This window comes from Carcharhinus amblyrhynchos, chromosome 7 (genome assembly GCF_965287045.1).
Source record: "Carcharhinus amblyrhynchos chromosome 7, sCarAmb.v2.hapA, whole genome shotgun sequence".
Lineage (NCBI taxonomy): Eukaryota > Metazoa > Chordata > Chondrichthyes > Carcharhiniformes > Carcharhinidae > Carcharhinus > Carcharhinus amblyrhynchos.
Window position 1 is genome coordinate 100,410,658 of NC_137330.1, and position 25,384 is coordinate 100,436,041.

General features: G+C 41.5%; 1 protein-coding gene across 1 annotated transcript in view; it reads right to left on the reverse strand.

Moving 5' to 3' along the window:
• The window catches only part of LOC145345154 (prolyl endopeptidase-like), a 143,409-nt gene extending 119,224 nt beyond the window's left edge, over positions 1–24,185 (reverse strand). The window contains exons 1-4 of the mRNA XM_080192824.1: positions 24,086–24,185; positions 19,105–19,179; positions 11,620–11,753; positions 6,016–6,146 (exon numbers count right to left, since the gene is read on the reverse strand). Coding sequence (XP_080048950.1) covers positions 6,016–6,146; positions 11,620–11,753; positions 19,105–19,179; positions 24,086–24,124 — 379 coding nt within the window. The 5' untranslated portion in view covers positions 24,125–24,185. The remainder of the gene's footprint in view (positions 1–6,015; positions 6,147–11,619; positions 11,754–19,104; positions 19,180–24,085) is intronic.
• Positions 24,186–25,384: the final 1,199 nt, after the last annotated feature.

The window sequence follows — 25,384 nt, forward strand, 5'->3', positions numbered from 1 at the left end:
ACAGCAATGGAATGCTACTTGTTCCATCACATCTTTGCTGGCTTTCCAAAACAGTGATCTGCAGTCATTTTCTGGTAATGAGTTTTTACAAAGTTGTCTCCAGTTTCCAATAAAACCAGACTTCAATTGCCTGATTGTTGATTTCTGAAACATCAATTTACTCGTACTCTTTGTTCTCCATTCTCCAGCCACATTATCATAACACAATTTAGTCTGTTAGATGTGTCGAAAGCAGACAAAGGCCAAAATTCTCCCAAAAAAAAGCGAAGTATTGAATTTGCATGAAAACTGGAGTAATTCATGCTGTTTTTTCTCAGTGGGAGTTCAAATTATTATCTCCCACACTCTGTGCACTGCAAAAGCCACAAGTGTGAATGTCATTACAAATCAGTGGGTGAAGCCTATTCCCACCTAGGAGGCTGAAACCAGCAAACCTCTGCACATGTGCAGTGGCTCCACACGATCAGAATCCCAACTGCTGACCAGCCCCGAAGTTGGATCTCGGCCCCCCGACCATTCCTGGGCCAGCCCTTGTGCCCCCTGCGGTTCTCCCCCTCCCTTCCCCCAAGTCTGCCCTGATCGCTGGCCTCCCTTCTTAGTTGACTGATCCCTATTGCACAGTGGCAGTGGGACTCCCCACCCCCACTGACTGCCCCAAACCCCACTCTCTCAGGCCACACCTCTTGGCACTGCCTTACGCCTGGTAGGCAGTGCCAAGATGTCCCCTGGGCATGGGGACTTTGCCCTTGGGCAGTACCAGGGACACAGGCTGGCACTGCCAGGATGCCTATAAAAAGGGGGCACCCCCCCACCCGCATGTACCGATTTTCCCCCCCTTCACTCCAGTGGGATCAGTCGCCTGCTGGAATGAAATGTTCTGGCGGGGTGGGAGAGGCTAGCTAGCATATAAATGATAATCCTGCATCTCCACAGTGCTGGAAGACACCAGCAGGGCACAAACTCTCGTGTGAATCCCACGCATAGTCCTCTCACAATTCTCCTGACCCACGCGGTAAAATATTAGCGCAGTGGGATGGGAGAATCGCAGCCAAAGTATTGGTTAGATTAGACTTCATTGTTGATTCAAGATGATAAAATATAGTTAAAAATCAAACTGATGGCATTTACTCGAGAGGAACTGAGCAATGAACTGATGCACGTTGTTGATTACACCATAGGTGAAGTTAGTAGTCCTTAAACATTTTCTACAGCAGATAAAATCTGATGCAACAGACTAAATATTAAATTACACAATACAGCAAAGCAATATGCTGTACATTTACAAGGAAAACTTCAATATGTACTTTAAAAGTCTAAAAAAACTAATTGAAATTCAGTAAAATGGTGCCCTTTTATAACTGGAAGTAATGTGTTTAATTAGTAAACGAATACGTTCACTCTTCAACAGCTAAATTAAACTGAACCTTCTTCGTGCAATTTTCTATAGACATATCAAAAAATAAACCTCTCAACCTCTCAAATGCTACATTAGTGCTAAGTTAGCAATCAGTCGACATATTTAAGAAGTGCAGTACGAAGGGCAGAGTTCACTCTTTGGATACTGCAGAGGTTAGTTAATGAGGAATTTCTACTGGCTAGCACAGCATCAGAATGCTGCCATCAGCACATTTGCTTCAGCTCTTCACCATATATAATGACGCAAGAAACAGTACCCCAGGCTACTGTGGGAGGCAAGGGAGGAGATTACTGAGCCTCTGGCGATGATTTTGCATCATCAGTGGAGACGGGAAAGGTTCCAGAGGATTGCGGATGTTGCTCCTTCATTCAGCCCTGGAAATTACAGACCAGTGAGTTTAAGCTCAGTAGTTGGTAAGTTGATGGAGAAGATCCTGAGAGGCAGGATTTATGAACATTTGGAGAGGTATAATGTAATGCGTGGAATGGCTGCCACCAAAGGTGGTGGAGGCGGATTCGATAGGGTCTTTTAAGAGACTTTTTATATAAGTACATGGAACTTAGTAAGATAGAGGGTTATAGGTAAGCCTAGTAATCTCTAAGGTAGGGACATGTTCGGCACAACTTTGAGGGCCGAAGGGCCTGTTTGAGCAGTAGTTTTTCTATGTTTCTATGTTTCATCTGGCCCAAAGTTAGGGAGAACAGTAAGCACTGTAAACAGGGATAACAGGTTACAAAGAGAAATGGATAGACTGAGCAAAATAATGGCAAGTGGGAGTTCAATGGGGAGCTATGGGAGTTTGGAACAAAGAAACACAAATATTTTCTTAGCATCAAAGACTAGAGTGTTGTAGATGAGTCCAAACAAGATCAGGGAGACTCATGCTGATCACCGCCTATCAACCTCAACTTATAAATCATTACTGCTCAATGTTAGACATCACTTGGAGATTTATGTGGGAGGTAAATGCACCAAATGAATGTACCCTGGGGATTTCAGCATCCACCAGAAATAGCAACTCAGCAATACCATTGAACAAAGTTGTCATGAAGGACACAGATACAACACATCAGGTGGTGAAGAAATTTACACAAGAACCACTTAGCCTAACCTTCACTCCTTGAGTGTGTTTGACCTGATGCTATCAGAATTGTTGGCATCAAAGTAAATGTTGAGGACTCCCAGGACAACCTCTTCCTGATTCACGGCCTCTACCTGATCTGTCCTGCCAGGGGATATATCCAGGGATGGTGATGTCTGGGACATTGATTGTAAGGTATGATTTGACTAAGTATGACAGGCTGTTACTTGATCTCTTTGTGGAACAGCTCTTCCAATTTTGGCACAAGCCCCCAGATGTTAGTAAGGGGGATTTTGCAGGATCAACTGCACATAGTGTGTTCTGGTACCTGGCTTGATGCTGAATGGTTCATCCAGTTTCACTCTTTATTTACTTTTCTGCAATAGTTAGATGTAACAGATTGCTTTGATAAGCCATTTTAGATGACTGTTAAGACTCATCCACATTGTAGTCACAAGTCAGACGGACCAGGTAATGACAACGGATATCTTTTTCTAAAGATTAGTGAGTCTGATAGTTCCATGATCACCATTACCAAGATGATTATAACCCTCTTGGGAAAAAGCATAAACCAAAACCAAACCAATCAAATGACTCCCAAATGAAACGATTACCAAGGTTTCAAGTAAGTATTTAATATGAATCAGAACCAACATTTTTAAAACATGAACCAAAAGACATATTATACCTCAAATAACAGGTAAATACAACAAAGATGTATCCTTACACAACCACAAACACTCCCATCATGCCTGTAGATGTGTTACACCACACAGCTATACAGTTCCACAATTTACTGTTCTTTATTTACAAAGGATAGGTCAGGAGTCCTATCTGACAACAGCTTTCACCACTTCAGCTTCACAGATATGAATATCAGTGGCTAGACATGCTTCTACAAATGCTCTCCTTTTAGGTGATGAAAGTACTGGTAGCATAGTTTTACAGAGTTCCTTTACAACTGAGCAAATAATTAAAGTTTATTTATTAGTCACAAGTAAGGCTTACATTAACACTACAGTGAAGTTACTGTGAAATTCCCCTAGTCGCCACAGTCCAGCGCCTGTTTGGTTCAGTGCACCTAACCAATGCACATTTTTCAGAATGTGGGGGGAAACAGGAGCATCCGGAGGAAATCTATGCAGACACAGAGAGAATGTGCAAATTCCACAGTGATCCAAGCCAGGAATTGAACCTGGGTCGCTGGCGCTGTGAAGCAGCAGTGCTAATTACTGTGGGGCTTCCGTGCTGCAACACCTTGATTCATGATTGGTGATTTCAGGGGGAACATCCTGCTTTTTAGCCTCTGTGAGTTGTTTATTAAGCTCTCCGGGTTGTCAGCCTTTTTAGCCAGTTTGCACAGTACCAAGAATTTGAATCTACTTTTCTACCAAAAAGAAAAACTGACCTCTTTCTGAGCATGAAATGCTTTTTATCACAAAAAGTAGGAGTTCTTCTTTGTCTTTATCTGCATTCTCTTTGCTTTTACACCTGTGTCTTCATCCTCAAATTCCTCTGCTTGTAGCTCACCGTTTTGTGGGCAGCTCTCCCTTATGACGTCCATCCACATGGCTTCCTTCCTGTTGGAACTGTTTCCATGTCAAGGATCACCAGGTTATATGGATCAGTATTGCTTATCCAAGTAAATTGCAATTCATCCCTTTGTAACTGATTCAAACTCTTAAGTCCATCTCAATCAAACATTCTTAAAGATAATCAGACATTCCACATTCTTACTGCACTGATTCCAGATCAAAAGTCATCATACTGGCCCTTTATTTCCACATTTATTAATTAATTGAATTTAAATCCCAACAGTTTCCAAGCTGAGATTTGAATTTGTGTCCTCAGAGCAATAGCATTTGCCTCTGGATTACTGATCCAGTATTATCACTGCACCACCATCTCCGGAACTAAACCAGCCACATTAACAGCATGGCTACAAGTAGTAGAGAGTTGTGAACTTGGCAATAAGTGGCTCACCTCCTGACTCTTCAAAGCCAATTACCAACAACTCCTGTTCACTCCTACCCAATAATCTTCCTGTCCCATCCACTGACCGTTTTGCACTCAATCACTCCCCACTACTTTTTCCCATGTGCAGTTTCTATACTTATACTTCTGAAAGGATTTTCTGCTTCTGTATTTCCAAAGATACAACGCACCTTTAGATACATTTTCTATCCATTAAAATCGCTGGATGAAAACACACAGGCCAGGAATGTTCAATTTCTTGACACACTGCTAACATCAACAATTTTGGTAGCTCTCCCTCCCTTCCCAGTAGTTTATTCTCCATTCCCAGCACATCCTTCATCCTGCTGTCAAACTTAACAGTTATACAATACATCTGTATGCATCTTGTCATGCATGTTCACGTGCTTTTCGTAAGCAGTTTATTACAATTGAGGTTAAATCTAAATGCACTAGGCATTACACAGCTGATAGCACAAGTTTCTGTTCATAATGGATTGAGTCTGCTTTTGGAAACTGCTTTCTAGTTGTGAAACACAAGAGCAGGTGGTGCAGAAAAAATCCAAATTAAATTAAGCTGATGTAGGAAAATAGCACCATCAGAGCAAATAGGTGGTTTACAATTACCATTATCAAATCTAAAATAACAGTTTCTATGAGAACATCTCGTGAAGGTGTAGATTTATTTTTAATTTATTCATGGGTTGCACGCACTCATTGTCTATCCTAATTGCCACTGAAAAGTTTTCTTGAACCACTGCAATCAATGTGTAAGTACTCCCATAGTGTGAAGTAGTGAATTAAGATTTTGACCTAGTCACTTTGGAGGAACAGTGATATATGCCCATATCAGGACAGTGAGAGACTTGGAGGGGACAACTGGGAGATGGTGGTGATTCCTGCTCTTCTCATCTTTCTGGAAAGTAGAGATCACTAGCTTGGGACATTCTATTAAAAATGCTTGGACAGTTGCTGCATTGCATTTTGTAGATGGTACATCCCATAGGCATATTGCACCATAGGTGCAGAGCATGATGTTTAAGCTAATGGGTGAGGTGTAAACTACTGCTTTCCCCTGGATGTTGTCAAGCTTCTTGAGTGTTGTTGGAGCTGCATTCATCCAAGCACGTGAAAAATATTCAGCTCCCTGAAAGACTATGGTGCATTGTCATTTCCAAGTGCTCACCCACTAATTAACCAAATGTTTAATGAATTCAATTTCACAACTTGCCATGGAAGGATGAGAACGCAAGTTATGTGTTTCTGGCATAAACCACTAGATATTTTTACAATATTAAATATGTAAATTAAAAATCTCAAATACAGCATACTAAATGCTTTAATTCAAAATTATAAAAGGTTCAGACAAAAGGTCTTTGGCCTGAAACACTAACCCTATCTTTCTCTTTCCATAGATGCTATCTGATCTGGTGTATACTTCCAGCATTTTATGTGAACTGTTATTTTGTGTTTCTTAAAAGAAAATATAATTTTATCAAGTAAATAAAAACAATACACATTCCAAGGGTATTTTAACACCAACCTCTTAGAGCCACTGTTCCATCATCTGAGAATTTGTTGGGGTCAAGAAAAACTTGGGGTGCATCATTTAGTGAATTTTGAACATACATCACACTTTGGTTTTGTAACCCAGTGTTGAAGAAGTGAAAGTATCTATGAAAGGATATAATAAGAAAAAATTCATTCAGATGTTACAAATACCAATATCCTAGTTATTTTACTAAATAAATGAAGCCACAAGATTTCATAGTTTAAACAAAAATCAAACACTAAATGCCATCTCATGTAGCCTCACATATTCTAAAACCCAAAATCGTAACTTAAACAGGGATTAACAGGCAAACTGCAGTTGCTCAGGAACAGGAGTGGGCCATTCAACCTTTCAACCTCTATTGCCATTCAACTAGATCATGGCTGATCTGTGGCCTAACTCAATATATAGCTTCCTTTGGCCCATATCCCTTTCTACTTTTGCTTAACAAAAAGTTTTCTTATCTCAGATTTGAAATTGGCAACTTATCTAGCATTGACTGTCATTTGTGGAAGAGAAATCCAAACTCTACTACCCTGTGTGTGTAGAAGTGCTTCCTGACATCTCTCCTGAAACAGATGAGTTGAGGGCAATGATTGACATGTAGAAGTGTGATATAGAAGGCATCACAGACACATTTAATTGAAGGAAGGACACGATTAGCAACTCAACATTCTGGGATATAGAATCTTCAGGCAAGACAGGGGAGGCGGACAAAGAGAAGAACTGCATTATTAGTTAAGGAGTCAGTTATTACAGTAAGAAGAGTTAATATCTTGGAGGGGGCATCAAATGAAGTTTTGTAAGTGGAGCTTAGGAATTAAAAAAGGGGCAGCCACATTGTTAGGTGTTTATTATTGACCCCCAGATAGTCAGGGGAGTAAATATAAGCTCAATTTGTGGAGATGTGTAAGAACAATAGCAATAGCGTGATTCTATTAGATGATTTCAACTTTCCCAACATTAACTGGAATATAAAACCAAAAGAGAAAACGTTGGAAAATCTCAGCAGCTTTGACAAAGAGTCACCTGGACTCGAAATGCCAGCTCTTTTCTCTCCTTTCAGAAGTTGCCAAACCTGGTGAGATTTTCCAGCATTTCCTCTTTTGGTTTCAGATTCCAGCATCCGCAGTATTTTGCTTTTAACTGGAATATACACAGTGTTAAGGGCTTGGATGGAGCAGACTTCTTTAAATGTGTAGAAGAGAACTTTTAAATCAATACGTGGAGGGTCCAACAAGGGAGGAAACTATGCTGGGCCTGATTCTGGAGAATGAAGCCTGACAGGTGGCTGAGGTAGTGGTAGGGGAGCATTTTAGTGATAGTAATCACGACATGGTACAATTTAAGCTCATTACGGATAAGAAATTAGACAAGCTGCAAAATAAAGTTTTCGATTGGGTGAGAGCAGATTAAGTAAAATAAGACAGGATCTGGCCAATGTAGAGTGACAGCAGCTACTAATAGGAAAATCTACAGAAGAGCAGAAGGGGAGTTCAGAAAGGAAATGGGGAGAATGCAAGCCCAGCATGTTTCCTCTAAGGTGAAAGCAGAAGAGCATGTTAGTAGGGTGGTGAAAAAGGTATATGGGACACTTGCCTTTATCAATCGAGGCGTAGATTACAAAAGCAGGGAAGTTACGTTGGAGTTGTATAAACCTTTAGTGAAACCACAGCTGGAGTACTGTGTGCAGTTCTGGTTGCCATATAATCGGAAGGGGGAGCAGAGAGGTTCACCAGGATGCTGCCTGGCATAGAATATTTACGTTATGAAGACAGGTTGCATTGGCTTGGGTTTAGTTGGGATGTGGCGATGCTGGCGTTGGACTGGGGTAAGCACAGTAAGAAGTCTCACAACACCAGTTTAAAGTCCAACAGGTTTATTTGGTAGCACAAGGTTTCGGAGTCTCACTCCTTCTTCTGGAGAGTGAGGAGTTGTGTTCACAAACAGGGCACACATAGACACAAACTCAATTTACAAGATAATGGTTGAAGTGTGAGTCTTTACAGGTAATCAACTCTTAAAAGGTACAGACAACATGAGTGGAGAGAGGGTTAAGCATTCTGCATTGTCGTGTGTCATGAAGAGACTATGCAGATGCTATGACACCAGATGAATGAACACTGCTCAACAATCACCAGGCAGAAGTGTTCCCTTCCTGTCGGGGAACACTTCAGCAGTCAAGGGCATTCAGCTTCTGGTCTTTGGGTAAGCATTCTCCAAGGTGGCCTTCACGACACACGACAATGCAAAAATCGCTGAGCAGAAATTGATATAGTAAAAAGTCTCACAACACCAGGTTAAAGTCCAACAGGTTTATTTGGTAGTAAACACCACTAACTTTCAGGGTTTGCCCCTTTGTCAGGTGAGTGGGAGTTCTGATCACAAACATAAAAAGCATATAAAGGCACATGCAGTTTACGGAATACTGATTAGAATGCGAGTTTTTACTGTTAATCAAGTCGTAAAGGTGCAGACAATGTGAGTGGAGATAGCATTAAGCACAGGTTAAGGAGATGCGTATTATCTCCAGACAGGACAGTAAGTGAGATGTTGCAAGCCTAGGCAAGTCAATGGGGATTACAGATAGTGTGACATGAACCCAAGCTCCTGGTTGAGGCCGTCCTGGTGTGCTGAACTTGGCTATCAGTTTCTGCTCAGTGACTCTGCGCTGTCGTATGTCGTGAAGGCCGCCTTGGAGAACATTTACCCGAAGATCAGAGGCCAAATGCCCATGATGCTGAAACGTTTGCCAACAGGAAGGGAACAGTCTTGTGTTTGTCTTCTGAGGAGGTCAGTGCAGTTTTTCGATTTGGCGCGTCAGAACTGTCGAGCGATGAGTTGAGTGCCATATCCTGTTCTTATGAGGGCATCTTTCAGCGTCCGGATGTGTCTGTTGCGATCCTCCTCATCTGAGCAGATGAGTTCACAGATCAGAAACTGACAGCCAAGTTCCGCACACGAGGCGGTCTCAACCGGGACCTTGGGTTCATGTCACATTATCTCTAACCCTCATGACTTGCCTGTGCTTGCAAAATCTCACTAACTGTCTTGGCTGGAGACCATACACATCTCTTTAACCTGTGCTCAACCCTCTCTCCACTCACATTGTGTGTACCTTTTAAGACTTGATTACCTGTAAAGACTCAGACTCCAACCATTATCTTGAAAATTGAGTTTGTGTCTATATATGTCCTGTTTGTGAACACAACTCCTCACTCACCTGAAGAAGAAGCAAGACTCCAAAAGCATGTGCTACCAAATAAACCTGTTGGACTTAAACCTGGTGTTGTGAGATTTCTTATGTTGTTTTGTTGCAGCAGAGAAGACTAAGGGGCGACTTGATCTAGTGAGTCTGCGCACGCCAGTGGGAGAGAGACTGCAACTGGAGTGTGTTTCAGCCAGACCGAGAGCAGCAGGAGTTAGGAGCTGAGTGGGTAACTACTAGTTTTCTCTTTTCTTTCTCTTTAAAATCAGGAGTCTAGTTTAAATTTCAATAAGCAACTGACCCAGTTAGCTAAGTGGTAGTTATCTATCAACTAATGGAAGCCTGATTAGGCCCTCAATAGGTGTGAAAACGTAGGAATTTTAGACTATTCGTGAGTTATCCCAGCTCACCTCAGCTGTATGAAAGACAGTGGTTTTAGCAAGCGCTAACCCTGAAGAGTGGGAGAGAGACCGCAGCCAGAGAGAGTTTCAGCCAGAGTGAGGGCATCAGGAATTCAGTGCTGAGGAAAAAGAGGTACTCATCTTCAGGAGAGGCAAACCTGACAGCGAGGCCTGTGGGCAAGTGAGAGGTAGAAGGAAATCGAATCGTGCCATTACAGCCAGCAGATAAGTGATTGGTTGGTGATTCCTTTTTGTCTTGGCATTGTAATTGTTGTTGCTCACTACAATACTGTTTCTGTGTAATTTCTGTGATTTATAGTTTGTAATGGTTATACTCAGTAGTAACAAGGAGCAGGAAAGAAGGGCCCTAGAGAACTGGATATAATCTGAAACAAAACATCTTTCAAAAGTTTAACTTAGAGAGGTAAGACATGACAGGAGAGCTTCAAGCCATGGTTTGCTCCTCTTGCTCCATTTAGCAGGCTGGGGACAGTTCTAGTCTCAGCATGTATGCAGAAACAGTCTCCAGCTACAGCTCCTGGAAGCTCGAGTTTCAGAGCTGGAGCGGCGGCTGGAGATACTGGGGCATCCGCGAGTCAGAGAATGTCATGGATAGCACATATAGAGAAGTGGTCATACCGTGAGGAGGGTGTTCCCGATGGTGGAGGAGTACAGAACCAGGGGTCACAGTCTGAGGATTCAGAGTAGGCCATTTAGGACAGAGGTGAGAAGACATTTCTTCACCAAAGTGCGGTGAGCCCGTGGAATTCATTACCACAATAAGTAGTAGTTGATGCCAAAAATGTTGAATGTATTCGACAGGCAGCTGAATATAGCATTAAGGCTGAATGGGATCAAAGGTATGGGGAAAAAGCAGGATTAGGCTACTGAGTTGGATGATCAGCCATGATCATAATAAATGGCGGAGCAGGCGCAAAGGGCCAAATGGCCTCCTCCTGCTCCTATATTCTATGTTTCTATGATCGCGGTGTACAAGATTATGAAGGACAAGGACAGGTGGATAAGGAGCAGCTGTTCCCCTTAGTTGAAGGGTCAGTCATGTAGGAACATTGGTTCAAGGTGAGGGGGAGGTGGAAAGCGTGAGGGTGGTGACAATCTGGAATGCGCTGCCTGGGAGAGTGGTAGAAGCAGTTGCCTCACATCCTTTAAAACCTATCTGGATGAGCACTTGGCCCATCATAACATTCAGAGCTTTGGGCCAATTGCTGGCAGATAGGATTAGGGAGTTCAGGTGTTTCTAATGTGTCAGTGCAGACTTGATGAACCGAAGGGCCTCTTCTGCACTGTATGATTCTACGAATAGTTTGGTCCCAATTTTTAGACTATGCCCTCGAGTTCTAGAATGTCCAGCCAGTGAAAATAGTTCATCTTTATCTACCTTATCTTTTCTTGTTAATATCTTGAAGACTTGATCAGATCACCCCTCAACCAGGTAGCAACTCTAGCTGATGATTATGAGCTTATCCACAAACCCGCAACCCGAAGAAAACTGGGTTGATGCTCTTTTCATGTTAAAATGATTAAAAGGTGACCAAATGGCTGCCTGGCAACTTTCAAAGTTGTGTGCAACTATCTGCAGTCTTCAACTGAAGTAGTACATAACCTGTTAATTCCATGCCTTTAGGCTATAAGACTACCAAATAACCTTTAGAGCACTCAGTTATACAAAGAAGCTCTGCAAAAGGAGAAAAATAAAACATTGGAAGCATAATTTCCAAAAAGGCTGCCTGCTACCATCTTTCTCAGGTCACCTAGAGATGGACAGAATACACTCGTCAACATAACCCACATGCAAGGAACAATTAAAGAAAATAATAAGCTCAACCAAAACTGAAACACAAACCTCGTGTATGCAAACCTTTGAGTATGCAAATAAGTAACATCAAGTTAATATCAACTTGCTTTTGGTAATAAAATACAGATTTAAAACATAATAGCTAAGTACCCATGTTTTTTCAATTGTACCTTGTTCCTTTTCGAAAATGGCAGCTGTACTTTGGATAATCATAAAGTTCTGTCATTCTTTCTTTGAACTTTTCTCTTATTGAGCACTTTTCCAAAAATGGTAATGTCAATTTATTCTGAGCTTCCACGTAAGCCTACAGTAGATTCAGAACTGAAGATTACAAATTTGGCAAATTCATGCAAGATGCATTCTGTCATTTTAGCTTAATTCTCCACAAACAAAAAGACATCTTACCTTTTGAAACAGACAGCAAAAGTGCTCAATTAAATAGTTTAACTTATACATCTATACCGTTTTACGAAGCAGTTAGAAGTACAAAGAAAATTAAACTGGTCAATTTGATATCCAAAAGTATAACCTAACATTACATAACATGATAATATTACAGGTTTAAAGGGTACAAGGTTAAATTTTCAAAAGCAAGCCAAGAAAAAATTCCAAGCTGAAAGCGATATTTAAGTTTCATATATTCAACCAAGCATTTGATAACTGCACACAGTCTACTGCAAATGGCTGGTTTGAATAAGAGAACAAAGACATCCCAGGCTACATTTTGAACAAAATACATCAGTACAATAGCACACAACTTTAAAAATGCAAAGCCTTTGCTTCAAGTATTCACTTACATGGTCAGCAACATTCCTTAATTGGGTGGGCTTTGCTGAAAATGTAAAAGACTATGGGGTGAGTTTTCCCATTCTGCCTGCCACGGGAATCGTAGCAGGCGAGGGGCAGACCATGGGGAGTCCATTGGCCTTGGGCAGGGTTTTCCAGTGTTGGGGCAAGCACAGCTGGAAAATTTCACCCCATCTGTCTCATGATTGTACTGTATTAGCAGCGATGGTGGAATAAATAAAATTAAGACATAGTAAAATGAAAATCAGAATAACGAATTAGTTTTGAATAAACATGTTTGAATTGGTTGAAACAGGATAATGGGGTGTTACTTACAAACAGAAGGAAAACCGATACGTGTAATTTCATACCCATTTGTAATTATAAGAGTAGGACATACAAAATTGTTGTGCTGATATCAAGAAATAGTCTAGCACGCAAGTGTTCAACAACTAGAGTTTATTCCAGATTTAATAAATGGAGGCAAAATGGATCAATCATTTAAACAAAAACTAAAAGTGGCATTGGGGTGGACTGCTGAAACTTCATGGATGAGTGACCTAATATGGGCTGCATGTTACCTTCTGTTAAAATTAGGATGTTGTATTAGATGTGATTTTGAACATTTAAAAAAAATGGTAGCCCTCATTTAACATTTCCACCTTTAAAAAACAGACATCATCATATGTTCTGGATTCTATAGCAAATAAAGCTGCACAAATATAAAGTTATGAATCTATAACAAGTTTGCTTTTTCCTCTGAAAGCTGACAATTTCTTGTGGGTTACAAGTAACTCTCATCTACGTAAACTTGAGTTCTGATGAATTTGGGCAAGCTCTACAACCACGAGCTGCAATCATACCCTCACTGATGTGCACGTACACATCCAGCAGGGATTTCTGGATAAGTGACAGGAATCACATCAAATTTTCTCTTAATTGCAAGTGGCCAATTATAGCATGCTCTCTGCTGTCAGCCAAGAACTGGACCAACTAAACAAATACTGCAGCTACAAAAGAGGTAGAAGTCTCACAACACCAGGTTAAAGTCCAACAGGTTTATTTGGAGCGCTATCCCAGTCCAACGCCAGCATCTCCACATCATGGCTACTACAGCTTGGAACTCTTTGAGGAGTCGTTCATCCATGACTCCCCAAAGCCTGACCATTTACAAGACACAAGTCAGGAGTGTGATGGAATACTCTCCACTTGGCTGGATGAGTGCAATTCCAACACAAGTTCAACACCATCCAAAATAAATAGCCCACTTAACTGCTACGCTTCTCCACCACTGATACATAGTGGCAACAGTGTGCATCATCTACAAGATGCATTGAAGCAACTTACCAAGGTTTCTTTGACAACACTTCAAAGCCACAAGTTCTGCTGGCTGGAAGGACAAGAGCAGCAGATACATGGGAACACTACTGCCTCTCATGCCATCCTGACTTGTAAATATAAACCATTCCTTCACTTCACAGAGTCAAAATCCCGGAACTCCCTTTACAACAGCACTGCAAACGTATGTACACCAAATGGATTGCAGCAATTCAACACAGCTCATGACCAACTTCGCAATGACAATTAGGGAAAGGGCAATAAATGCTGACAAGATTCATGGTGGTACTAGCCAATTTGGCCACTGGAATGAAATTAAAATCTATGGCAACTTTCAAATATAAAAATATGCTGGAAAATAACAGGAGATTTTGTGCACGTCCATGATGATAGTTGGATGGATGAGAATGGACTGAAGTTATAGATCGATATGTTGAACAGTTGTCCTGGTGGGATGTGTGAAGAATGCAGCTTTTAAGTATGGGACACGTTCAGACCCCATCTAACGGATAGGATTAAGAGGTGCCTTGAAGAAAAAACACACAGACTGCTGTTATACTGGAGATCTAATGCCCATATTTCAAACTTTTGGATGTGTGGCTCAACAAACCATTCAAGGATTATGTTCATGCCAAATGGAACAGATAGAAGGCTGTTGGAGAACAAAGCCTTTGCTACAAGTGGAAACATGTGTGCTGCCCTGCTTGATGACGTGTGTAGCTTTATCATCAAATCATTGGACACTACTGGTGCACAAACTGTCAACAGGTTACTCAAAAAAAATGCAGACTGATTCAATGGGTGAAAAGGTTGATTAGCTCTGACTAGAGTTTGCAGAGTTCTGAACATTTAAGTGTGTCCACTCAGAAATAACACTGTAGACATTAGATTCCAAATAAGCAGTTGGAGAACTATAGTGCACCAGGGAAGAGTGGCTCAACAACATCTCCACCTCCTTGATAACTTTGATTCTAATCTTAACTATAAAATTCCAGGTAGGCACAAATGATAATCAGAGCTGTTAAATGGCATGATGGGTCAATAGTATTAGAATGAGCACTGTAACACCTTGATTTGAAAATCTTCTTTCCACTATTTTAGAAGAGCTATAAAAACATTTTATTGAAATAAGTTTCTTCTGCATTATGCATGGTGTCATTTAAAGCCGAGATACTTTCCCATAGAAGAAACACATTTGTCTTCAGCCTGCTGCCACATGATCTCATGCATCTAATCAATAAGGCAACTGTGAGCAGGTTAACAAAAAGAACAAAGAACAGTACAGCACAGGAAACAGGCCCTTCGGCCCTCCAAGCCTATGCCGCACATTGGTCTAACTAGACCATTCGTTTGTATCCCTCCATTCCCAGTTTGCTCATGTGACTATCCAGGTAAGTCTTAAACGATGTCAGCGTGTCTGCCTCCACCACCCTACTTGGCAGTGCATTCCAGGCCCCCACCACCCTCTGTGTAAAAAACGTCCCTCTGATATGAGTTATACCCCACCCCTCTCACCTTGAGCCCGTGACCCCTCGTGATCGTCACCTCTGACCTGGGAAAAAGCTTCCCACTGTTCACCCTATCTATACCCTTCATAATTTTGTACACCTCTATTAGGTCTCCCCTCATTCTCCATCTTTCCCGGGAGAACAACCCCAGTTTACCCAATCTCTCCTCATAGCTAAGACCGTCCATACCAGGCAACATCCTGGTAAACCTCCTCTGCACTCTCTCTAAAGCCTCCATGTCCTTCTGGTACTGCGGCGACCAGAACTGGACACAGTACTCCAAATGTGGCCTCACCAATGTTCTATACAGCTGCAACATTAGACTCCAGCTTTTATACTCTATACCCTGTCCTATAAAGGCAAGCATACCATATGCCTTCTTCACCACCTGTGCTGCCACCTTCAAGGATTTGTGGACTTGCACACCTAGGTTCCTCTGTGTTTCTATACTCTTGATGAGTCTGCCATTTATTGTACAGCTCCCCCCCCCCTACATTAGTTCTTCCAAAATTCATCACTTTGCATTTACCTGGATTAAATTCCATCTGCCATTTCTCCACCCAATTTTCCAGCCTATCTATATCCTGCTGTATTGTCCGACAACATTCATCGCTATCAGCAAGTCCAGCCACCTTCGTGTTATCCACAAACTTGCTGATAACACCAGTTACACCTTCTTCCAAATCATTTATATATATATGACAAATAACAGAGGTCCCAGTACAGAGCCCTGCGGAACACCACTGGTCACTGACCTCCAGTTGGAAAAAGACCCTTCGAATGCTACCCTCTGTCTCCTGTGGCCAAGCCAGTTCTCTACCCATCTAGCCACCTCTCCTTGTATCCCATGAGCCTTAACCTTTTCCACCAGCCTGCCATGAGGGATTTTGTCAAACGCCTTACTGAAATCCATTTAGACGACATCCACGACTCTTCCTTCGTCAACTATTTTTGTCACCTCCTCAAAAAACTGCACCAAATTTGTAAGGCACGGCCTCCCTCAAGCCATGCTGTCTGTCACTAATGAGACTGTTCCAATCTAAATGTGCGTACATCCTATCTCTAAGAATCCTCTCCAACAACTTCCCTACCACGGGCATCGAGCTCACCGGCCTATAATTACCTGGGTTATCCCTGCTACCCTTCTTAAATAATGGTACCACATTTTCTATCCTCCAATCCTCAGGGACCTCACCTGTGTCCAATGAAGAGACAAAGATTTCTGTCAGAGGCCCAGTGATTTCATCTCTTGTCTCCCTGAGCAGTCCAGGATAGATGCCATCAGGCCCTGGGGATTTGTCAGTTTTAATGTTCCCTAAAAAACCTAACACTTCTTCCCTTGTAATGGAGATTCTCTCTAATGGGTCAACACCTCCCTTTGAGACACTCCCAGTCAACATGTCCCTCTCCTGTGTGAATACTGATGCAAAGTATTCATTTAGGATCTCCCCCATTCCCTTGGGTTCTAAGCATAATTCCTCTCCTTTGTCCCTGAGAAGTCCGATTTTTTTCCCTGACAATCTTTTGTTCAAAACATAGGAATAAAATGCCTTAGGATTCTCCTTAATCCTGTCTGCCAAGAACATTTCGTGACCTCTTTTTGCCCTTCTAACTCCCCGTTTGAGTTCTTTCCTACTGTCTCTATTCCTCCAGAGTTCCATGTTTTCAGTTGCCGGGACCTAATGTACACCTCTCTTTTCTTTTTGATCAGATCCTCAATTTCCCTGGTTATCCACGGCTCTTGAATCCTCCCTTTCCTATCCTTCCTTTTTACAGGCACATGCCTGTCCTGCAGCCTTATCAACTGTTCGATAAAAGACTCCCACATGCTAGACGTGGACTTACCCTCAAACAGCCTCTCTCAATCAACGGCCACCAATTCCTGCCTAATCCGGCTATAGTTAGCTTTCCCCCAATTTAGCACCCTACCCGTAGGACAACACTCATCCTTGACCATTACTATCCTAAAGTTAACAGAATTGTGGTCACTATTTGCCACATGTTCCCCTACTGAAACTTTGACGACCTGACCGAGCTCATTTCCCAGAACTAGGTCCAGTATAGCCCCCTCTCTAGTTGGGCAATCTACATACTGTTCCAAAGAACCTTCTAGTACGCATTTTACAAATTCTTCCCTGTCCAGACCCCCAGCCCTAAGCACTTTCCAGTCTATACCAGGGAAATTAAAGTCTCCCACTACAACAATCCTATTTTTTCTGCACCTATCCAGAATCTCCTTAACGTATCCATTCCTCCACTTCCCGTGGGCTGCTGGGTGGCCCGTAGTATACCCCCAGCATAGCGACTGCACCCTTCCTGTGTCTGAGCTCCACCCACAAAGACTCATTACATGACCCCTCTAAATTGTCCACCCTCTGCACCGCTGTAATATGCTCCCTAACTAATATCGCTACTCCCCCACCTCTTTTAGCCCCTCCTGTCTCGCCTAAAACACTTATACCCTGGAATATTCAGCTGCCAGTTAGTTGGTGCATACCCCAGAATAAAATAGAAATAATCAAATGTTGTTGTCTTCTTAGGCAATTTCCTGGATTAAGGATGACTTGCTTCTGCTTAATGGGTTCTGAGATGGCTGATAAGTCAGAAATGCAATCTGCAGACTCTTCCATGTGTGGATAGGTTTTGCTTGAAGGGTTCAGTAGATCATTTGGAGGTCTGTGCATTTTCAGATATTTCGTCTTTGCATGTTCCTGAAGTCTTTCTATGTGTTCCCAAATGAGCCTTCTGTTTTGTTTGGTCAGAAGACAGAATCTACCATAATCAACATGTTTGATCTCTTCAGGGAGGTTCTGAGGCCATCCCTAAAACATTTCGTCTGTTATCCTGGGAATGTCCTACCACAACTGAGTTAAGTGTATAGTAGTTGCTTCAGAAATTTGGTATCAGGCACAACCAACATGTCTGGTCCAGTGGAGCTGGATCTGAGTGACTAGGACTTCAATCCTGGGTGAGTTGGCTTGGGAGAGGATGCTGTCTTTCTTGTTACTGCACTTGGTGAATCTGCCGAAGACACTGCTGACAGTACTAGAGAAGTGTTGAGGTGCCTGCTGTAGGTTATTCGAGTCTCCAAAGCACACAGGAGTTTGGGATCACTGCTGACCAGTAAGCCATGACCTTAGTGTCATGTTGTCATCATACTTGTGCTGGCTCTTTAAGAGCTGGACAATTAGAACACGCATTCCTGGTCTTTCCCTGTAAATATTTCCCAACCAAGTGTGATCCAATTGCCTTTTGAAAGTTACTATTGAATCTTCTTTCACTTTCCTTCCAAGCAATGCATTCTAGGTCACAATAGCTCTCTCCAGAATTTCCCACCTAATACTGCATTGTTCTTTTCCCAGTCACTTTTCTCTGTGCCCTTTGTGATCATTCTGACACAAATATTTCCCTTGATTTACTCTAAATTATATTCTTTTATAGTCAATTGAATCGAGGCTATGCTCAGTTTGGCATTAAGCTACGTAAGAGAGTTCTGGGTTCTTCATTCCCAGAAAAGTCACATAGCAATTATGAGCTGTAAAATAAACTACAGCATCACTGAGCAAAGAAAATCTGGAGATGAATAATACAAACCAGGACTCCATTTATAATGTTTACTAAATGATAATGCTGAGGGGTTCAAATAAGTACTGAGGGTTGGGGTGACTGAATCACTTTTCACTGTCTAAATTCACAATAAGAATGCCCACTTGGATTAGGTATGCAGAAGATGATCGTGCCAATAAAAATTTTATCCCAGCAAGAATCATTGCCTCTAGGAGAAAAGGGAAGTCAGTGCAAATCAATACCAATCAATAAGAAAACTTTGGTTAGAAATCACATCTTCAATTTCCTCAATAAGCAGTATTTCCAGCCCAATTTAAAATCTAACAAGCAAAGTTAAAAAGTATATTTAAATCACAGAAAATAGAACTGTACAAGTTTAATAGAAATATTTTTTTCAAAATGATAAATAACATATCCTTGTGGGCATTATTCAAAGTGACAGAAACTTATATTTACCTTAGTGTCTTCACTATCAGGGTTTTCCAACCATCTATATGGGTCAGCAATTGTACAGCCATGATAGACATCAGTCTGATAACAAAAATAATGTTATAATGAACATAAATCTTTATTACAGCACTTAAAAATGTAATCAATATTCAAGATTGCTTTTTGTATTGAAAACATTGGATACCTCAAACAATTTAATTTTGCAGCTGATGCTTATGCTCAGTTTATAAATAACAACAGCCATACATCCAGATATTGTGGAAATTCAGATAGCTATAGGAATATTACCACAATGCTGTACAATATGACAGCACACTACACAATTGTATCTGATCAACATTCACATATCAAGTTGCTAATACGGAAGAATCCTATGTTCGACAGGAATTCCTGAATGCAATGACAAATAGGGGCAGCATGATGGCACAGTGGTTAGTACTGCTGCCTCACAACACCAGAGACCTGGATTCAATCCCAGTTTGGGTCACGGTCTGTGTGGAGCTTGCACATTCTCCCCATGTCTGCATGGGTTTCCACCTACAGACATGCTGGTCAGCTGCATTGACCTGAACAGGTGCTGGAATGTGGCGACTAGGGGATTTCACAGTAATCTCATTGCGATGTTAAAGTAAGCCTTACTTGTGACTAGTAAATAAACTTCAACTTCAAATCCAATGTCAATTCCATCATGCAGCCACTTTCTCTTTCCCCTATTCTGTGCTTCCTCTGTTATCACTCTCAACAAATACTAACTAGGTTAGTCTTCTCAGCAGATGTGATCTCTGCAAATTGGGAGCATTGGGCTGCTCAGGACCGAGAAGTATGGTAGATTCAGAATAAAGGTAAAGTTGCCATAGTTCCAAGTGATAATAGGCTGCTCTCCCCCTTGCATGGGAGAGTTGACTGGTGATGATTCAACCTGAGGATCACCACATCTCAGGTGAGAGGCAAAGCTAAGTAGACAAGCTTTCATGAATAACCTCAGCCAATACAGGGATTGAACCCGCACTGTTGGCATTGCTCTGTATGATGAGCCAGCCATCCAACCAACTGAGCTAAATTGACCCCCAGTTTTCAGGGCCGAAAAACTGCCATATATTATTTGGTGTTCAGTATTTTGCAATATACAAATTATAATCTTTCCTTGTATTCAACCAACATTCAGCAAGTACACAAACAACTGATTCGCTCCCCTCCTAGTGTGACATGGGATTTCCTTCACTGTTGCTGGCTCAAAATCCTGAAACTCCATCCTGCCTAACAGCACTTTGAAAATATTTGTGCCACATGGTCTACAGTGATTCAAGAAAGTAGTTCACCATCACCACTTAGTGATGTTCATATTCCATGAACAAATTTTAAAAATCAGCAACAGTCAATAATACAGCTTTCATTCTAATGTACAAAAAGATGCACCAGCTAGATTTTTGTTCTAGGCTGCAAACTGGTGTAGTAAACTGGATACTTAATATATAATTTGCACAAGAAGCATATTTGTGCCGCATTGAAACCTTTAGTAGAGAGGAGCCATTTGGCTCAAGTCTTTAAATTCACTCTCCAACTCATTCTTTAAATCCTTGAAATTTCTGCATATTTACCAAAATCCCTTTGAAATTATATCCAGTTGAAATTATATTCAGTCACAAAGAAGATTGGATAGAAAATTATTTCTTCTAAGTGGGTGCATCAGGAAAAGGGGGACATCATTTTTAGGTTAGAGCTTGTATTCAATTTCAAATCTGTTCCCACCACCTTATCAGGCAGTGCGTTCTTCTCCTGTCTTCCAACTCCTTTTCTAATCACCTTAAATCTGTGCCTTCTTCATCCACTGGTAGCATCTATCTAAGCCTTCATGATTATAAGCACCGCTATCAAATTCCCTCGTTTATGTTGAATTTCAGGCCAAAAGGATGAAACATCAAATTTTTCTTTTCCGCACACATGCTTAATAATATGTTTTTTTCATTTTTCTGTTTCAAATGTCCATTTGTAATACATGGAACAGGAATAGGCCTTTCAGCCTGTTTCTCCAATCAATCCCATCATAATCTGAATTTTGCCACTTTGCATCTCTATCACTTGATACAATTTTCTGACAAAAAGCCATCAATAAACTGGTGTCATATGACCTCTCATCTTGGAACTATCATAGATAATCGCAGCCTTGAAAGTTCCAAGATGAGAGGTCAAATGACACCAGGCTGTAGGCCATCAGATTTATTTGAAATCGCAAGCTTTCAGATCACTTTGTCAGGTGAAGTCTAATTTCCAATTGTTGCAGCAGAAACAGCTTTTTGGGAAGAGTTCCATTTTTCCACTACCATTTGTATGAATAAGTGCCTCCTGATTTCACTCCCAAAAATGGCTTAGCTCTAACCTAAAAATGATGTCCCCCTTTTCCTGATGCACGCACTTAGAAGAAATAATTTTCTATCCAATCTTCTTTGTGACTGAATATAATTTCAACTGGATATAATTTTATCTATCTTATCAAAATCTTTTGTCACTTTAAAGTCCAAGATTAGATCAACACTCAATGTTCTAAACAAGTTTGTACAACCCGCTCTCTCTGTCCTCTGCCCACCCCATTGAATTCCATATAAAGACCAAGATTCCAATAGGCTTTCTGATTACTTCTTGTGTCTGCCAGCTCTTAGCAATTTATTTGCTCTCCACCTCTCTTTGCTCCTTTACAGTTTCTAGTTTCTCACCATTAAGAAAAGATTCTCATTTCCCTTATTTTCAGCTGAACGGGATAATCTCAAAACTTGAACTGCGAACTCAATTTGCCATCCTTTCCCTTAATCCTGCTGTGTCCCTTTGTAAATTCTTGCTCCCAGTTGCATTACTTAATATCTCTTCTAACTTTTAGTGTCAACTGCACCACAATTATTATATATTTGACATTCCACAAAGTAAATAGTGAGGAACTATCCCCTCTAAAGAGTACATCAAAAACCAGAGAGCACAGATTCAAAAGAATGGATGAAAAGGAGTAGAAGTAAAATGAGGAAAATATTTTTCAACCAGAAGGCAGTTGGAGTCTGGAATGAACCTCCTGGGAAAGTGGTGCAGGCAGGTTCTATTGAAGTACTGAAAATGCAATTGGATTGCTATCCTAAAAAAAATGCAAGGTTACAGGGATAAGGCACAGGAGTGGGAAAAGGTAGAATGCTCTTTGAAAACCAGTGCAGACTCAATAGGCTAAATAAACTCCTTCTGCACTGTAAAGATTCTGCGATTCACGTTTTCCTTTTATACTTACTGTCTCCTACTTTTCAACTGATTTCCAACTCATTAAACAGCTCCAGCAGTTTTCTGCATTTTCATTTTTGCCAATAACTTCATTTGTGGAACCTCATCAAATGTCTTCTCTAACTGCATTTATAATATCCATTCACATCCCTTTATCCACCATTTGCTTCAAAACAATTTAGCTACATTAGTCAGGCATGCCCTACCCTATACAAATTGACAAAAATGTCATAAACATGAGACAAAGGGGTGGATAATGGTGCCATTAGGGACTGAAGAACATTAATAGTGGCAAAGGTAGGATAACAGAGTATGTCAACTGAAGAGAGCTCAGAGCTCAGTGGGAACAAAAAAGGGATATGCTTGTTAATCTCTCCTTAACTCCAACCCATCACTGACTTTGTAACCCACACCTTCTCTAGGTACATAATTCATCACAATTCTATCCTTTTTCAGTTCTGTAGAAGGGTTATAAAGACTCAAGACATTAATTCTGTTTCCTGCTCCACAGATGCTGCCAGACCTGCTGAGTTTGCCCAACATTTTCTGTTTTATTTCAGATTTCCAGCATCAACTTTGACTTAATTTAAATATTTTGAAATAATGAATGGCATGTTATAATTTCGAGTTTTTTTCCACATATTGGTTTCAGAGTCATTAGATTAGAAGAGGGAACTAACAACTTCACAAAATAGCAAGCTATATATTCTGCTTCCAACTCCTGGTATGCCACTGTTCAGTTTTGGTCCTGTAATCTTGCTGTCAAAACAATTATTCAGCATTTTCTTTTAAAATCTGGCTTCTTTCAACTGAATGTATTTACCAATTATTTCACATAACACAGTTAGACATTGCAAATCATCAGCATCTTAACTATTCTTTAAGTCTACAAATCAAGAGTTTATTTTACAATCCACTTTAACTCTCAAAAAGTTGAATGACCATCAGGTACCTTTCAATCTCACCCAAGTAGCCATAATTCAATGTGAGCTTCAAGAGCAAGGATAACAATGTGACACATCATCCATAATCCAATCTGCCCTCAAGTAGCACCTATATTTGTTCAATTCCCACAGGAATCACAATCAGGAGCAGTAACACTAGCGAATTATAATGCTTATGCTGCCACCTCACTGTGATTGTAAACTCAGAACTGATCAATGATCAAATCTGGGATCTTCGTGGGTTTGTTCAGCTCAGATATCAATGAATAAAGTATCTCTGGAATTACATCACAGTGAAATGCTGGCAGTTTATTGGGAAATAGAGGGGGGGGGGGAAATCAGACAAAAGGAAAAATGGTTTTGTAGGTGAAACGCTGACTACAAGGAGCTTGTCACGATAGTTGGTGTTTAATCCATTTCCCCTGGCAAGCCGGAGGAATAAAGGCTTCTAAGGATGGTCAAAACAAGCAAAGCTCAAGATCAATCACATCAGACAGCTCTGGAGAAAGGACTGCATCCAAAACATTTACCACGTCTGCTGCTCTTGCTGCACGGGTGCTGACTTAATACACAACCCTCCCCAGGGCCGGCCACCCCCTCCCCGGGAACGACCACCCAGTCACCCCCTCCCAGTAACTGACCACCCCTGGCTGTAAACATCAACAGACTTCAAGCCTCCAGTCCAGATGAGGGGGAGCGCCGCTTTGTTGAACAGGGGTCCGGGGTCCGGGGTCCGGGGTCCGGGCCGCGGCAGCCCCCCCTCCCCGCTCTCCCCCTCACTCACTCACCACCTCCAGCCGCTTGGCCTCCGGGTAAGCGAGAGCCATTGTGCCCAGCCGCGCGCCCTAACGGCCGTCCTCCTCGCGTGCCCACACGTCACTGAGCTCCTTCCCTTCGCCAGCCCACGCGCTGCCGGAACTCAGCGCCCCCAGCGACCGGAGGACACCATGAACCACAGCAACAGCTTATTAAGCCCCTTCCGCCGAATAGCTCTCTGCCTCAGCTTGCCGGGTTGGGTGCTATCATCCCCACTTAATCAAGTTAGTCTCTTCAAAGTACGGTTTCAGCATCAACCCTGCAAATTTCCCGGGTCGTGCACTGTAACTTTGACAACTTGCAATTATCCATTCACTTTCTTTGATTTGTTATTGTCACATGTATTAAGTTTTAGTTTATTTATTACTGTCACAAGTAGGCTTACATTAACACTGCAATGAAGTTACTGTGAAAATCCCCTAGTTGCCACACTCTGACGCCTGTTTGGGTACACTGGGGGAAAATTTAGCATGGTCAATGTGCCTGACCAGCACATCTTTCAGAATGTGGGAGGAAACCGGAGCTCCCCAGGGAAACCCATGCAGACACAGGGATAACATGCAGACTCCGCACAGCCAGAAATCAAACACAGGTCCCTGATGCTGTGAGACAGCGGTGCTAGCCACTGTGCCGCCTGTATTAGTATACAGCAAAAAGTATTGTTTCTTGCATTTTATACAGACAAAGCATACCACACAGAGAGAAGGAAAGGAGAGAGTGCAGCATGTAGTGTTACAGTCATAGCTAGGGTGAAGAGAAAGATTAACTTAATATAAGGTTGGCATGAAGTCAAGTACATCGGTTATGAAAAAGATCTTTGTCAGATCCCGACAAGATGAGAGACTGGCAACAATTCAGTGACTAATGAACTTGGAAGCAGTACAATGATTTTTGAATTTGTGAACTATTTAGCAAACCTTTTGTCTAATTTGCCATTGGAGTTTGAGCATTATGCAATCCCACTGCCAAGTGTGTGCAAGTATTGGGGCACCGAACAAGAAACAGTATTTACTAAACTCAAACAACTAGCGATGACAATGCCAGTGCTGAAGTAGTATGATGTGGAGATGCCAGCATTGTACTGGGGCGGACACATTAAGAAGTCTTACAGCATCAGATTAAAATGCAACAGGTTTATTTAGAATCACGAGCTTTTGGAGAACTGCTCTCTCACTTGATAAAGGAGAAGTGCTCCAAAAGCTCGTGATTCCAAATAAACCTGTTGGACTTTAAATTGGTGTTGTGAGACTTCTTACTGAAGTAGTATGATA